A 17,891-nucleotide genomic window follows, 5' to 3' on the forward strand; every position below is an offset into this window, starting at 1 on the left:
TCCCTTCAAAAGGAAGGTCCTTCACCATGCTTTGAACTTCTTTACGGAAGCCAGACCAATGCAGCCAAGAAGCCCATCTAATAACAATGGCCGTTGAAATCGAGCATGCCATCATCTCAGCAGCATCTACTGCAGACTGGAGCAATGTTTTAGCCACCAATGACTATGGCCTTGGATTGCTCCTTGTGAGAATCAGGAAGTTGTTCAATAAAGTTTCTTGTAGTACAATGAGAAAGGCAGTGCACAGCTGGAGACACTGGCGAGTCCAGTGCTCTGGCTGAACTCAGTACCAGGGAACCCAGTAAATACTGAACTCAGTACCAGGGAACCTCAACACCAGGGAACTGAGTAGGGGGTGAATCCGGTGTATTGGATACCAAAAGATCCATCATGCACCTTCAATCCAATGGTGCAGATGGTGTTGGTTCTGGCAGTGGTTATTGGTGCCAAGAGGAATGCACAATGGAGTCAGAGATGCGGACTTGGCCATACGGTATGTCAGTGTCACGTACACCAGGGTCAGTGCAGATGCCAATGTCCGTACTGACAGAGCCTTCCCCTGGGTTGATCTTCTATGCCTTTCATGCCCCCTTGGTACCGGTACTACTTTGCCCACGCCTAACAGGTGTTTGGGAAGGCCAACATGTTCTGTCGGTTCAGTACCATGCATGCTCTGGGTCCCAGTTTTAGGCAGCTATGGTGCCAACAGTACTGATGATACTGACAGAGCCAGAGAAAGTTTTCAGCTCCATCAGGACATGCTATGGGGGCTCACAGACCATTTCTTAGAGATCTTGTGTGAGTGGCTTGTCACCCTGGGCTCACCTTCCTTTGAAGCAGAAGGTTGCAGGGAGAGTTCCTGCCAGGACTCCTGGGGTTGGAGGGCTGACTCCATGAGCAGGAGTTTGAGTTTTAACACTGTGTCTTACCTGGACCTGGGTTTCAGTTGCTGGCACCAACCACACTTTTGTGGATTGTACTTTTCTCCCTGGCAGCGAATGCACTGTGAGTGTCCATCAGTCACTGGGACAGATTCCCTGCAACTGAGGAACTTTATGAAGCCTGGAAAGCTGGGCATATCCCTGCCCTGGGGGGTCCCCCTGCATCGGGCAAAAAGCAAAAAAAAAAAAAGCAAAAGTTTGGCAAAAAGCAAACCCTATTTATTTTTTTGGCATAGCCATCAAAAAACAAACAAGGTAACAAAGAAAAATGCTTCAAGAGAAGCTAAAATTGACAAATCTAAAGGGAGTTAACAATCCGTGAACAGACAGCTCTAGCTCCATCGCTAAGCAGGAGCGGCTCAGAGGAACTGAGGAGGGATTGGCCGCACCAGCTGGCTAGCCTCCTGGCAAGCAAGGAACAATGCATGTGTGGGCGGAACAGACTGCTACTAAAATTCTCCAATCAGGAGCGCAAGGACACAGACACACCTACAGTGGAGCACCCATAGGGTAGGGTGACCAGGTGTTCAGTTTTTGACCGGAACACCCGGTCAAAAAGAGACCCTGATGGCTCCGGTCAACACCACCAACCGGGCCACTAAAAGTCCACCCAGCAGTGCTGCAGAGCTAAGGAAGGCTAGTCCCTACCTGTTCTGGCACCATGCTGCGACCGGAAGCAGCCAGCAGGTCCGGCTTCTAGATGGGGGGAGGAGGCCACAGGGCTCCGCATGCTGCCCCCACCCTGAAAACAGGCTCTGCACTCCCACTGGCCATGAACCGCAGCCAATGGGAACTGCAAGGGCCTGCGGGTGAGAGCAGCACACAAAGTCACCTGACGCACCTTCGCCTAGGAGACGGACCTGCTTGCTGCTTCCAGGGCGCAGCGCAGTCCGTGGTGCCCGGAAAGACAGGAAGTCTGCCTTAGCCCCCCGCTACACCATTGACTGGGAGCCACCGGAGGTAAGCCCACGCCCCAACCCCTGCCCAGCCCTAAGCCCCCCACAACCCAGAATCCCCTCCTGCACCCCAAACCCCTCATCCCCAGCCCCACCCCAGAGCCTGCACTCCCAGACTGAGTCCTAACCCCCCTGCACCCCAACCCCCTGACAACCCAGAGCCCCCTCCCATACCCCAAACCCCTCATCCCCAGCCCCAGCCCAGAACCCACACCCCCAGCCAGAGCTCGAACCCCTCCCGTACCCAAACTGCTTCCCACATTAACTACCTCCCTTCCCAGTTTACAAATGAGATTCCTAACCAAAAAGACAGCAAAGATTGCTTAATTTATTCATATAGATAGGCCATTCTTTCCTTCGGTGAGGCACATGAAGGTGACCACACTAAAAAAAACTGGCTGCTGACTAAATGGCAAATACAAATAGAAAAAAACTTGCACACCAAATAAACTCAGCTGTGTGTTTGCTGTTACTGATCCACCCCTGCAGATCATGCTACATGCAGTTTGCTTTGCTTTGGGTAGACGAATGTGAGAAAGAGAAAACGCAAGCAAGTCAATGCATTTTCATTTTTCCTTTTCACTGCTCCCTCTTGATCTCTATTTCTTCGAAGCACACATTTTCACTTTTTCGGGTTATGGCAGCAGTGTTGATCCTTAATGCAACGATATATAATTCTACTCCAGAAAATCACATTAGGGTAATGTCTTTAGAAACCAAATGTCCATGCCATACTTTTGTGTGAAGCAGATGAGGTTACCAGACAAACCTTGAGCATTTAAGTGACAAAGAATCAAAGCAGGTTTGATATTTAGTAATGCCACCTCATTCCTCACTGTCATAGAGGCACAAACAAAAATGTACCTGCTGAGCACACTAAGAAGAAAAGGGCTGAATTACCTTGTAATCAGCATTAGACATAAGATACTACACTCAGTGTTCATATAGTATGGTAATGTGTTTGGCACAGGCAGCCAAGATACAGCATCTGAGGGGGGTAAAAAACCTCTTGATAGTGTTTTGCATGATCTCAGCTCACATATTACTAAAGCTACACAACTCGTGGCTTGTGCCATGGGGCTAGGATAGTGGTTTATTATTTTTTAAGTTTGTGATTCAATGTGTAACAATTATTCACAAATCAAACTTTCATATGGTATTTTACTGTGGCAGAAAATGCACGTAAGATTATTATTTTATTTTTGTCAGGAGGACTAAAGAAACAAGTCAAAATTACAGTTTTCAAACCAATGACATGGGAAAATCTGGGAAGTATTTTTATTAACAACTTTCTTTTAATTTAATAACTTGAGGGAGTAAGACCTAAAGAACTAACTTGAGCCTTTAATTACTGGGAATGTAGATGTACCAAATATAAGAAAAAATATTCCAAAATTAATCAAAATAAGTTGGTGAAAGGAATACAGAGAAAGTTAGTGTGTGCAGGTATTGACAAATATGGACCCTATCCTGTAAACACTTATTCAGAAGAGTCGCTCTAATTACTTCAATAAGATTACTCACGGAGGTGGGGATTACTCATCTGAGTGTAGTTGCCAGCATTACAATCTATCTCCAGAAATAAATCTTCAAATAAATAGAAGCCCTGGGGTTCACCAGGCAGTGTATCTAAAGAGCCTCTCAACTGGGAACACTTTAAAACTAATATAGATTTCAGGCGGCTTTCCCCTATTGCCAAGACAAAGAACAGAAATCCACCAAAACTCTCCTTTTCCACCCCACTACAGTTTATTGTGACATCGCAATATTACATGGTGATGTTTCTTCATGTCAATGGAACATCGCTATAGCACACAGAATACAGAGAGGGAAGAATCCAAAAGGTTCAGTCTAGGTTTGCTTCCAAAGCATCCTAAAGTTCAAAGCTCATTCAAACCTATAAAGGTCTCCTGTCAGGGACCTGGATACCACCCCACCCCACCCCCACGACTCACTGCCTATAATTGTTTCCCGGGTACAAGAAAGAGCCTGGCTACCTGCTACCTCCAAGCCAGGCCTTTGGGGGTGCCTAAAAGCAGCTGTAAACCTGATTTTTCCCCACAGTCCTTGTGGAACATCTCATTCTTTTCCCCTTTCCCTCTTCCCAAGAAACCTACCACCCTTTACTTCTTACTGCCTGAAGGCTGTCTTCCCACATCCTGACTCCCTGTAGTCTTGTTGGGACAGTGGCAACCCCACTGCCTTCTCCCCTCTTCCATTCACCTTGGGAGCCTTACTGCTGTCTTGGTGTTCCAAATCCTGCCTATCCAGGAGGATGCAAACCCTACCCTGGAGTCCTCCCTATGCCCATGAGAAATAAACCTTTCCACCTGATATATGATGTTCCCTGCTGCCCTGGAAGTAGTCTTTCCTCCCAACTCTATGGAGTCTCCACTTATCAGACATTTCACCTCTTACCCACTCATATACTTAGAAGTATAACCTAAGTAGCTAACACCACTGTTTAGGATCAGTGGATGGGAGCTGTCATCTTCTCCTTGCTTTCCTCGCAACTCTACAGCAGAAGCACAGACACTGTAGGGAGCAGAGCAGCAAGCTGCAGCACAGGAATAGTAAGAAAGTATGTCACAGCAGTTGTAAGACAGCCAGAAGGTGGGACTGCAATGAAAACACTATCCAGTGCCAGTAGCCCATACAGGATAGATGGGTGTTACCTCTAATCCCATACACAAAGCAGAAAACTAAGAGCATTCTGACTACTTTTCTTGAATTGTACTTGCCGTACATATGCAATGAAACAGTTTGGAACAAGACAGTTCCATCTCCAGTCATTATCTGAATGGATAGAGAAGAAACCTTAATATTAAAAAGTGGTAGGTTCCTGTTGGCCAGACAGTCTAAGTATGTATGAAAATCTCTTCGGCAAGAAGTTTTACATGTTGCAAGAGCTCAGTATCAGTCCTCCAGAGCTATCTGATGACAAGGACGTCAAAACTGATACATTTGTACATTTTATATTGACACAAATGAAATAAACGTTTGTAGCAACAATTTTATAAAATTGGTAATGGACAGGAGATTCAGAAAAATACTTATCAGAAATTCTTAAGAGCCATAACTGGGATTCTCTGCAAAACGTGGACTAACATTTTTGGACTGGCAATAAGAGATATTTATGAATACACTAAAATAAAAATCTATTTACAAAAGAACAGCCATACTGGGTCAGACCAAAGGTCCATCTAGCCCAGGTCCATCTAGCCCAGTATCCTGTGTTCTGACAGTGGCTAATGCCAGGTGCCCCAGAGGGAATGAACAGAACAGCTTTAATGTAACTGCACTCAGAATGAGGTTAATGCACAAAATGTTTACATGAGCAGCTGACTGTATTGTTTACTTTCAATTGTTTGCAACATCTTACTGCCAGAAACTAATACTCCGAGTGATCAGCTTCACTTGGAAGATTAATGCAGATGCTATGTAAGAAAAAGCATTTTAAAAGATACATTATCAATATCTGCTGTACTAACCTACACTAATTCTCTCCCATCTTCTTGATTTAATGCTCTCGTGTGTCCAGCTTCCCATCACTACATTAGATCAACTGAATTCCTTTCCACCTTGGTCACCATGTTTATTTCCAGTGATGCCACGCTTCAGTGCACTTCAAATATTTTCATGAAAATCAAGAGTAAGTACATGCTGAACAGCTAATGATGCACGGAGCCTGAAGTGGAAGCTTGGTTGCTCTTTAAATCCCTCCAAATGCTAGCTTGAGACACTCAGGGAGGCTCCTCTTCATGCTATATATGGCCCTCTTTTCAATATCCATGTTTCTTGAGTAATGAGGTATAATCTCATTATCATTTCAGATAAATCAATGGAAAATGTTAGCATTTTGCACAGATAATTCTCTAACCCATTTTGTTCTTTTTATTAAAACATCAAAAACCAAATTTTTCAAAATGGTTTCTAATGTTGTGTTCACAATCAAGCACAGGTGCAAGTGACAAAAATTAGACATTTAACTATCAGATTTGACTTGCAGATCAAGTAGACATCTACATGCTATAATTTGCACACACAGTCAATTGCAGAACCAGACTGAGGCGCCTTTAAAAATTTGGCTCTAGACATTTATACTCACTGCATGATACTTCACTGTAGATCCTTTTTATAGACAGGATTTTTATTTTTAAATAGATGGAAGAATACCACAAGAGAAAGGAGAGTTCTTTTGCAAAAAACATATGTCTTTGTCAGAGGACATAGCCCCGACTCTGCTGCATTTCTGCTGTTTTATATAAGATTTAATCTAGTAATGTAGCATTTGAAATCTAGTGCTGTGATTAACCAAACCACCTATTTGAGAAAGAAAAAAATTTAAAATATCAGATTTCAGATGTTCTATCCTTTTCAATTTGTGCAGTATAGTCACAATAGTAACCAAAAATGTAACTTCTTATCTGGGTAATTAATTTCTATTAGAAATGTAAAGTTAGACAACATGAACATCTTCTTCACTGTCACAGGTAGGGGAGAGAAAAGATAACAGATGACTGTACAAAACAAAAAATAACTAATCTTTTTGGTTTAAAAAAAATAACTTGCGTGCAGAAACAAGATTCATGGTGGTTTCTTTAGTTACCAGTATAGCTCAAGTAGAGACAGTGAATTCTAAATGAAGGAGAAAAAAAAATACTGTGAACCTGACTGTTTCCACTTTAATTAAGTTATCCAGTGAATACAACAGTTGCAATTTCTTCTTTGTATTACTCCAGTAGTCATTCTGAAATTGAACACTCGAAATGTTTATTTGCTACAATAGAAAGATAAAATGAAACAGCTGGTTGGCATGCCTATCGTGCTCTGTGTTATCCTACAGAGATTCCGGAGGGCAACATCAGGATATAAGAGGAGATTGGTGAAAATCAGGCACATTGCAGAGGTGGCTCATTCAGAATCAAGGAAAACTGCTTGATAGCATTTAGGCCCTGCTTTACAGAAGCGCTGAGCACTCAAAGCTCCAAAGAAAATTATAGCAAACATCAAGCCATTAGTGAATATAAGTGACAATATCCTTAAGAACACAGCACATCCTACCATGAAAAGGGTTATTCTGGTGGCATTTCACGTCCACTGGATGAAGAGGATATAAAGGTTGAAACTAAGGGAAAGTAATAAAATTGTGTCCCTGGAACGAAGACATACTGCTCATATATCAGACACAACCTTACACACAGATAAACAAAAACGTACCTTTCTGTCATGACTACTGGGCATCCCAGGGGTGTTCTGCTTAAGGAAGCCTGCTGTTGTGGACCATCTTGTGGGGTTTTTTCGGGAAGGTTCTTCTGAAGAAAAATTAGTATCGCTTACAGAGGTCGAAAGGCCAATCAATGCGGGGTCACTGCTACGCCGTACATGAAGAGGCATATCTGAAGGAATAAAATAAACTAAATAAACAACAAGTAAACTGAATATTCTTCCACATACAAAAAAATATATTTTAAAACTCAGATAACTGGTTGTGACCAAAAGAAGTTTGCACAGACTGGCTAGTTTCTGACCTCAGGCAACTGCCTAGCGGACATGGGTCTATTTCTTGAAAACCACCACCAATTACTCCCTGCTTAGCAGTCTCTGAAGAGAAGACAAGGACTGAGTGGGTCCAAAGAGTGAAATATTTGAAGCTACTTTTTGGTTTTATAAGCACGATCGCAATATCTTAAGCACCTTTTACTTCAGAAGGTTTTTTTTTAATCAATTGACCAACCTGAGGCCTCAAAGAAACTACCTGCAGCTATTTAAAAATGTAATAGAAACCAACTACCCAGGAGATGAAGCCAGTTAGCCAGAAGCCACTACAAAATGCGGGAAGGGCTGCCTTGTCTGAGAGAAAAGCCCTGTTGAGAAGCCAGTCCCCTCCTCTTATCTGCTAGGAAAAGGGATGGGAGCTGGGGTTTCTACAAGGTGCTGACTCTTGGGAGCGCCACCTTTCAAATCAGTCACCAGCTAATAAATACCCAATACGTTTGAAGCCCCGCAGCCCCCCTCTCTCCACTGAAAAGGAGCAGACGCACGCACGCACACACACACTTCTCCTCTCCCTTCAAAGCCTCTTGGGTTAAGTGTCCTCTTTACTCTATCCCGCGCCCAATCTCCTGGCTGCTGCAACAGGGATATATCTGTTACCGTACCCTACTCCCCAGCCTTCCAGCTGCAGCGGTTGGCAGGCGGGATGAGGGAACTATTTCATTAGCAATAATTGAATGCAGCAGGTAGGAAGAACTGTAGGAAAGAAATCTTTATTATATATGCTAGGCAGTTGGCTTGCATTCCTGAACCCTTGGTGATCTCTCATACTAGGTCCCTCCTGAAAAATGATTTAATTTTTTCCAGATCCACTTATTATACTACAAGGAGTCTTCAGCATAAAATCATAGAATATCAGGGTTGGAAGGGACCCCTGAAGGTCATCTAGTCCAACCCCCTGCTCGAAGCAGGACCAATTCCCAGTTAAATCATCCCAGCCAGGGCTTTGTCAAGCCTGACCTTAAAAACCTCTAAGGAAGGAGATTCTACCACCTCCCTAGGTAACGCATTCCAGTGTTTCACCACCCTCTTAGTGAAAATTTTTTTCCTAATATCCAATCTAAACCTCCCCCACTGCAACTTGAGACCATTACTCCTCGTTCTGTCATCTGCTACCATTGAGAACAGTCTAGAGCCATCCTCTTTGAAACCCCCTTTCAGGTAGTTGAAAGCAGCTATCAAATCCCCCCTCATTCTTCTCTTCTGCAGGCTAAACAATCCCAGCTCCCTCAGCCTCTCCTCATAAGTCATGTGTTCTAGACCCCTAATCATTTTTGTTGCCCTTCGCTGGACTCGCTCCAATTTATCCACATCCTTCTTGTAGTGTGGGGCCCAAAACTGGACACAGTACTCCAGATGAGGCCTCACCAATGTCGAATAGAGGGGAACGATCATGTCCCTCGATCTGCTCGCTATGCCCCTACTTATACGTCCCAAAATGCCATTGGCCTTCTTGGCAACAAGGGCACACTGCTGACTCATATCCAGCTTCTCTTCCACGGTCACCCCTAGGTCCTTTTCTGCAGCACTGCTGCCTAGCCGTTCAGTCCCTAGTCTGTAGCGGTGCATTGGATTCTTCCGTCCTAAGTGCAGGACCCTGCACTTATCCTTATTGAACCTCATCAGATTTCTTTTGGCCCAATCCTCCAATTTGTCTAGGTCCTTCTGTATCCTATCCCTCCCCTCCAGCGTATCTACCACTCCTCCCAGTTTAGTATCATCCGCAAATTTGCTGAGAGTGCAATCCACACCATCCTCCAGATCATTTATGAAGATATTGAACAAAACCGGCTCCAGGACCGACCCTTGGGGCACTCCACTTGATACCGGCTGCCAACTAGACATGGAGCCATTGATCACTACCCGTTGAGCCCGACAATCTAGCCAGCTTTCTACCCACCTTATAGTGCATTCATCCAGCCCATACTTCCTTAACTTGCTGACAAGAATACTGTGGGAGACCGTGTCAAAAGCTTTGCTAAAGTCAAGAAACAATATGATTCTATGATCATATGATATATGATCGGGTAACCCTATCTACCAACCCTCCTTTTTTCCCTCCTCCCCAAACAGCCCCCATTGCCTGCCTCTGGTGCCATTCGATGCTTTCCCATTTAACAATGGAGTGAGATGGACATGATTTTTGTCATCTGTAGTGTTGTTGTGGACCTGCCCTCAAAGAGACAAGTTTTTGAGCTACACAGAGCTCCTCCTCAGGTCTGGGAAAGGTACTCAGGCTATAACTACACTTACAAGCTCACAGCAGCACAGCTGTATTGATACAGCTGTGCCACTGTAAAAGCGCCCGTGTAGCTGCGTTATGCTGATGGGAGAGAGCTCTCCCATCAACATTATAAAACCACCTTCCACGAGTGGCAGTAACCATGTTGGCAGAAGAGCGTCTCCCGCCGACATAGCACTGTGCACACGAGAGCTTATGCGAACAAAACGTATGTTGGTCGGGGTGTTTTTTTCACATGGTCTCAGAGTGTCACAGCGAAATACAAGGTGGAATACACAGTTTAACATAAGTAGTTAGCACACAGTCTAAGGGATCATTCAAGGTGCAGTGGACCATTAACACACTGTGGGTGAAACACTTTTCACCAAAAAAGGGAGTACTTGTGGCACCTCAGAGACTAACAAATTTATTTGAGCATAACCTTCGTGAGCTTCATTGGATGAAGTGAGCTGTAGCTCACGAAAGCTTATGCTCAAATAAATTTGTTAGTCTCTGAGGTGCCACAAGTACTCCTTTTCTTTTTGTGGATACAGACTAACACGGCTGCTACTCTGAAACTTTTCACCAAAAGCTCACTCTATATCTGACCTCTCAGTCCTCATCCTTAAAAGAAACCTGTACAACACTTTCATAAGACAAGTCTGGGAGCTTAAATTCATAACTTTGCTAGACACTAAAAATCAAAGACGCTACATTTATGGCTTATCTATAACACCAACTAACCATCTATAACCTATTAACCCCCCTTTTTGTCCTATGACTACAGGGGTGTTAATGGGCCACTTCACCTTGAATGTTCATCCTTGTATTTTGCTGTGACACTCTTGAGTTCCCAGACCTGAGGAAGAGCTCCATGTAGCTCAAAAGCTTGTCTCTCTCACCAACAGACGTTGGTCCAGTAATAGATACTACTGCACCCACCTTGTCTCGCTAATGATTTTTGCCAGTTTCTTTCTGTTTGCAGGGTTCTGAGTAAGAGAAATAATAACTGGCAAAAAAAAAAAACCCATGAGAACACTGAGCACTCACAGCAGCAGAATCAGTGGAGCAGCCTGAAGCACTACACTGACTTACATCTGGTCCGTATTCAGAAAGTGATCTTCAGAACTGTAGGGCTAGAACCATAACCAGCTTTTCCTTTGACAGGAAAGATTAGATTCTACAGAGGTTGACGGCATGTGTCCCACACACATTCAGCAGAAAAAAATCGAATAGCAGGAATTCAACAAGTGGATTTTCCAGGCTCTGCAATGTCATTTTATACGCTAGCACACAGAGGCCCTGATCAGCACTGAAATTCTGTTTTGGGTGGTGTTATAGCGTCACACAGACGGAGAGAATTCCTGCCCTCCAGAATTTATAGTGCAAGAATATTTGTTTAGCAACATGATTTCCTGTCTTTAAAAAGCATTCACTGTGAGTTGTACCCAACAGCAATTATCATATTTTGTAATGAGCACTACTGTGGAACATAGCAAAAAAGAAAAATCAATAAATATTTTTTCACTACCATTAGATTGGTTTGTTTCCTCTTTCAAAACCTTACAATTTTCTTACACTCCAAGATTTTCACAATAGTTTTACTTCAGCACAGATATAAATGTTTTCTGCTAATGATGTACAGTATTCAATAAAATCAAAACAGAAGTGAAGTAATTAGAGGCTTATTTCAAGAAGGATCAATTATATCCTACAGAACAGCATATACACACTGAAGTTACCTTACTTGTTTTAACTGATTTCTGAATATTAAATATGCATCTACTCCTTCAGCACACCATCTCAAATACAGTGTGTTTTCGTTTTCAACTTGCAATGGCTTTAAAAACTTTACTTCCAGCGGCTTACCAATGACTTAAGCATCAGATTTCCTCTAGATGGTAAGCATAATAAAAGAAACACTGTGGAATCCCAAGAGATCCGTATAACAAAGATGACACAGCTGTAGTCACAGGAATCACCACCACAAAGTGTAATGAAGTGACCACATTAACAAAGGTATCTAAGCTCTTGTCTTAGCTCTGAACATCATCTCTCATTTATTAGATTAGCCTGGTCAGGCAAGTGGTTCTGTGGTAAGAGTTGTGCCACTTAAGAAAAATGCCAATCTATATTTCAGTTCCAAACAGCAGTCACCAGAATATATTTCTCCAGGGTTAATCCTACTACATGCACCGATAACTTACAGCCATGTAACCACTTTGTTCACTTGCTATAAGCAATATTTGAGATTAGAAATCCAATAGATACTTGCTGGCATGCCGTCCCTCTTTTTTCATTTTCTCCCTACAAATTACTTTATATGATGATTTTTCAATGAACTGTTATAAGCAGAGTAAATTAAGCTGAATTTAAGCATGGAAAGAACATGAAATTCTACTCAAGACTACTTTTCTGAAAGAGATGGCAATTAACACTTTATTGCCTCTCTGCAGCAAAACATAATCACTTACACCTTGCTAAAGAGTGGTAGCTTTTCCACAAACAAGGAATCCCAAATATTAATGTGCATCAGAAAAAAATTAATGTAACGAGGACAGTATATAATACACTTAGTGACAAGCTTGCTGAAGGAGGCATTTTCAGTCATTTCTTAGACACTTTCCTAAAGGGCTGGGGAGAGGGGAGGAGAGAGGAAAGAGTCTTGTTGGCTAACGAGAAGATATTACTTGCTAAGTAACTACCGCTGACATGTACACAGCCAGCATGAGGTCTTTCCCAGATTGATTCCATGTTTAAACATAAAAGTGATAGGTGTTAATATCCAGACTCTGCCAAACAATGAATTATGAAACATAATTGCTTAAGCACATATTACAGGTATTTCCAGGTTACACATATGTAAGTTTTAACATTACACTTTTTGCATTCTTGGAACACAGGTGGCAAGCCAGTGTAGCTCTATCGCACACCCCTTGCTAAAACACAACTTTTCACCACAGCTATTCCAACAGATTAATCTCCACCACCCCATAATTACTGCAAGTTATAAGTATCATCTCCATCTACACTTTGCTGATATTGCAATTTCAAAAACTCCTCCTACCCAATTGTGATGGTCATAAAAAAAGAATATATTGACTGGATTTTCTATTAAAGTAGTGTTGGTTATAATTTTCTGGTTTACCTATTTTATAGATTTCAAAAGGATATACTCTGAAATATTAAAAGAAAAAAATTTAAAAAATGAGCTTCAATAATTAAACCACCAGATGAAGTGCGCATGGGACCAATGCAATGTCACTGATTCCAGGATGACAGCTGATAGCATTTGATGTCTGTGGTTTCTTTGAAGATTGGATAAAACAGCAATGAACTCTAATCACAAGGCTTCAAATTCTCTGTGGCACTAATGCACTGTAAATATTGATTCGCTTCTGTAGCTAAGGTGCCTTTTAAATAACCACTAGAAACGGTACGTCTAATAATGAATTACAGAAAGTTTTAAAAGTCAAAGAACTGGGTGGGGAGGGTGGGGAAATCAAATATAAAAAAAATCATGGAAAGGTGTCACTGAATCAGTGCTTGTGTCACATTTAAGGAGCTTATGTACTTAGACTACATTTTCAATGCCATCACTTTATGGTTAAGTTAGAAAACTATTATCTGGTAAGCTGGAACCACCCTGAGGGAGAGAAGGCCTCAATTCAGAGGCTGGGAATTATTGCTGACTGGGAAGTCGTTTAAAAAAAAAAAAAAAAGCTATAAATTAGAAACCTTCGCCCTATACATTCTACTCTTTCTATATTAGGGACACAGAAGTACAACCCCTCCTTCCTGCCAGCAATTCCATTTTTATTATAAAAAGATTTCCATCTTTCCTGATCCTGAGCTGTAAGAAGTATGTTATTGAGGTGTGGCAGCTGGGTGCTAATGTGTTTAAGGATCTGGCAGATTTTGTCTGTGAGCCCAGAGTATCTAGTCCTGGGAGAATTATGTTAGTGCAAAAGAAGGATCTTCCGGTGCTGTAGAGCTGATGAACAGAGTTCCATACCACTTCATCCCTGCTGACAGCATAGATGGTACAGCTGGGGGGTGGGGGAAAGCACAGAAGTTAGGAGACCTCTGTCTTGTGAGGTTTCGGTCCGATGTTTCAGCCCTACAGAGTCATTCACAGCTGATGAGGCCCTGCATACAGTGAGCTTGAGATAGGGTAGTTCAGAATGAGAACATCTGGCTATTTTTACACCATTTTCCTGGCCCCAACTTGTGCTTTGTGCTCTTCACCCACAGCCAAGTATCTAGGACATGACAGATGAGATTCAAAGGAAACTACTGAACAACAGGTAAATGACCATGTGGACAAATATTGCAGTAACTTGATCAACAGTTGGAGACTATATTTGGTTAAGTATGACCATGTCTTAGTCAAATGGACTGTGTTTTGCCACCATAACTGGTGGGTGCACATAAGCACATATCTAAACTAATCAAGAGTTAAAAGCAGAGCTATTCATAATAACGGGTAGAGCCACAAGTAAAGACAGTTTCAACTCCCACAAGTAAAGACTTCAGACAATTAACCTTAACCGAAATCTATTTTATTTTTTAAAAGGTTTACATTAGTCTCAAGTTTTAAGTGTCAAAACTTCCTGGAACTGAAGTTTCAAATCCCAGCATGGACAATTCAGCTCTCTAGTCTTCCAAGTTAGATGCACTGAGTTTCATGCACTTCCTGAATCTCTACAGCGTTAGAAGTTTTTCAGCAGAGAAAACTAGGCTATTATTTATTTTTCAATCCTATGGAAATAGGAAGATGTTAATTTTTGAAGAATTTAAAGCCAGTTATAAACTGGACCTCAAGATAAGTTTTTTAAGGTCTTTACTCTCAGAAGAAGAAAAAACAGTGGGAAAATCAACTCATTGAGAACTGATCTACAAACTATTGGAACCTAATAAGGGCTAATGCTTATGAACACTCTTCTGGCGGATTAACAGAGAAGTACAATCAGAAGCTAGGTATCTAATTAAAGAAGAAAAATTATTAAAAATATCACTATGTTCCAGGAGCAAGAACAGCAACTCCACTGGACAAATTTATTTTAAAAGAAACTCAGCCCCCATTATCCAGCTGATTGCTGGAGAGGGAGTAGACAGGTCGAATTGTATAACCACACCAGCTGCAGGCTTTCTGGAAACTGAAAATAGCAGTGATTAACAAAATAATACAAGATGCACAAAGTTTGACCAAATATTTTGTAATTGGACTGACAATCAGAAGATAATTCTTTAGAACAGAACAAAATCTTCATGACCAAGTTGTTGCATGCAGTTAGACACATCACCTGGTCCTTAAAAATTACACCAGACATTAAACAGTGGGTACTAACAGCTAACAGTTGTGACCATTTTAGTGAATGGAATTTAGGACCCATGGAAAAGAAAAGCAGAGACCAGATCTGGTCACTATTCTGAGCATTCTGTTGAAACTGAAGTGTAATCCACTTGCATTATACTGCAGCATTTAACTTTGTTTGACCTAAAGAAAGGGCAAGAAGCAGTGGGGAGGAGACGTTTGCTGATGCTTTGAGCTCCTCAATCTCCAGACCTAAGTTCGCCACAACCCACTTCTGAAGGTCCTGATGGGCCCTGAAGTCATCCTGCACAAGACGACTACTAGGTCCCATGACAGCCTTGTCCAAGGAGGAGGAGACACAACACCAGGTGAAACTCCCAGGAATTCCAGTATGGCCACTGCATTGCCCACTGGCCAGGTGTTGGCAGGGGGGCTGGTACCAACATCTGCTGGCACACAGGCTGAGTACTAGTGATGTGCTCTGGGCAGAGCCAAAGATTTTACTTTGGACTCTGAGGAGTCTTCTCTCAGGGACCACAGCCGGAGAGGCTCCAGCCTCAGCCACGCTGGCGGGCTGGATCAGCCCCAGCCACACCGAGGGGGGGGGAGGGTGTTGGGGGGCGCGTCCCTTTAATCAGTTAACAGTTTAAATGAAATATTTTAAATTGTTTAAAGGGTTAACTTTTTAAACAGTATTTAAATCCCTAGTGATGATTAGCACGTTCTTGCCCGACTCAACTGGGTTTGGGAGGGGGGGGAATATAATGCCCTACAGAGTAAGAACCATACAGAGATCCAGAAAATGGGTATTTTATATGCTGAGCTCAAACCCTGTACCACTTTGAATCCAGGCTACAGATTTCTGTTTCACCCAGGGATTTCCCTACACACACACCCCAAATTTCCCCAACACCCTCACCCCCAGTTTTGTGAACTAGTTACATGCAGTGTTGCCAATTTAGTGATAGTTTGGAAATTTGAATTGAAATTAAAACATTAATAAACATTTTAAACGCATATAAAGTGTATGATAAAATACGTGTATCTGAAAAAGTATAATAGAGCTGAAAAGTATGAACATAGACTAGCTTCTTTATACAGCTGTTGTTTTTATGATCACGTCAGTGCATTCATTTCGGTGATGCCGGCCAACCTAATAATTTCAAATTATGATTTGTAAGCAAAATCTAAATGAGCTCTCCCTGACAGCTAGTGATGAGCTGGGGGGAAAGGCTTCAGGACCAGATTGTATTTACCTTCACACCTAATTTACCTAGGTATCCAGCAAACAGAGCTGTGTTGCCCAAGTGATAGATTTTGGCTGGGGTACAAATCACTTGAATGCAGGGGAGGGGGGGGGATATGAAATGTTGTTATTCATATTTTCTGAGTAAAGGGCAGTAGAACTGTACTTAGCCTGTGCTGATTGAGGGCATCAAGAAAGAGGGTAGGGATAGGTGTTTTGCTTGATGGTCTGCTGAGTCACAAGTATTATTTGACCTGCCCCTCTCCACTGTTTAAAGTCAGAGCTGATTAGGCTCCATAGATAGTCTTTTGCTCTGTTAAGTGACCACTACAGCTGAAATCACTGATAATCAGGTCTAAGTGCTTAGACCTACTGTGGACAGCATTTCTGTGGAAGAGACGGCCCAGTCTCATTAGCAGTGAGATTCCCCCACTGAGAGCTGAAATCACTGAGAGCTGGGTGGAACCTCAAGAGACCAACTCGCAGAGGACACAGTGGCAGGTGGCAGCAGAAGGTGGCAGCGCAGGACCATTGGCAACAGAGCGATGGAGTGAACGTGGCACAATGAACAACAGTGGCCAGAGCGCACAGTGAGCAGCTGGAGGAACGAGCAAGGTGCCTTCTTGCCCCCCACCTGGGAGGTGAACTCATGTGAAAGCACCTCTGAGCTCTGAGTCTCCACTGAGCAAGGACACCACCAGTGAGTGTTAATGAGGCTGTTTAGAATGCTGGAGACACAACACAGTTCATGCGAATAAACATGGCTGTGGCATCATACTTTCTATTTAAGAAAGAGATACCACACACTACAAACTGGAGGCCAATGTTAAGTGCATTGTCACTTGTTCATCCTGAAGTTGAACACTGGTTCCGAACAAGACCAGCAAATGCTCACTATCTTTCTGCAAGAAACTCAACTGACTGGCTAGAAGCATGTGGTGGCAACAGTGAAAGACTCAACAGTTGAAAAAGTGAAGAACTCTCTTACCACATTCAAAAAATTAGCACACATGGCTGATGAATGCACCGATGCAAATGGACATCAAGTATTAAGTCATTGTGTACGTTATCTTGATGTCAGTGGTAGGCCAGTAGATGCGTTTCTAGATGTTCAAGTTATAGAAGACACATCAGCTGCATCTGTAACAACCCATATTTTAGAAGAGTTAAATGCTTGTCAATTGGACCCCAAACAGATGGCTGCTTGTGCATCTGATGGAGCTGCAGACTTCTTTGGAAGACATGGTGGAGTACAAGCTTTGCTCAGAGAAAAGTGAAGCCCTAATCTCTTCTATACGCACTGCAGAGGCCATCTACTCCAACTAGAGCTAGTATGAGCTGCAGACTCTTCAAAAGACATTTAAAAAGCTATAAATTTAATGTCTTCATTATATTCTTTTTCAGCAAGAGACCAAAAAGACTGAATATCTTGGAAAATATAGAAGATACATCGGGACTGAAGTTCAAATTAGTCCAACCTGGGAAAACCCTCTGGCTTTCTCATGAGCGATCCTTGGCTGTTGTCTTAAAATTACTCCAGCCGTTATTACTGGCTTTGGAAAGTATCCACCAAGATGGGATGGATCTAAGTAATGAGGCTGGTGGATTACTTTTGCTACTACGTTCAGAAAAGACTATTGCCATTTTCTCTCTT

At 42.5% G+C, this 17,891-nt stretch overlaps 1 protein-coding gene across 13 annotated transcripts in view; it reads right to left on the bottom strand.

Moving 5' to 3' along the window:
- The window catches only part of PARD3 (par-3 family cell polarity regulator), a 658,792-nt gene that overhangs the window by 362,304 nt on the left and 278,597 nt on the right, over positions 1 to 17,891 (bottom strand). For all 13 annotated transcript variants that reach the window (XM_084618459.1, XM_084618465.1, XM_084618467.1 and 10 more), the window contains exon 4: positions 7,118 to 7,296. In XM_084618459.1, coding sequence (XP_084474585.1) covers positions 7,118 to 7,296 — 179 coding nt within the window. The remainder of the gene's footprint in view (positions 1 to 7,117; positions 7,297 to 17,891) is intronic.

Source organism: Lepidochelys olivacea, assembly GCF_965140295.1.
Source record: "Lepidochelys olivacea isolate rLepOli2 genome assembly, chromosome: 2".
NCBI classification, from domain to species: Eukaryota; Metazoa; Chordata; order Testudines; family Cheloniidae; genus Lepidochelys; species Lepidochelys olivacea.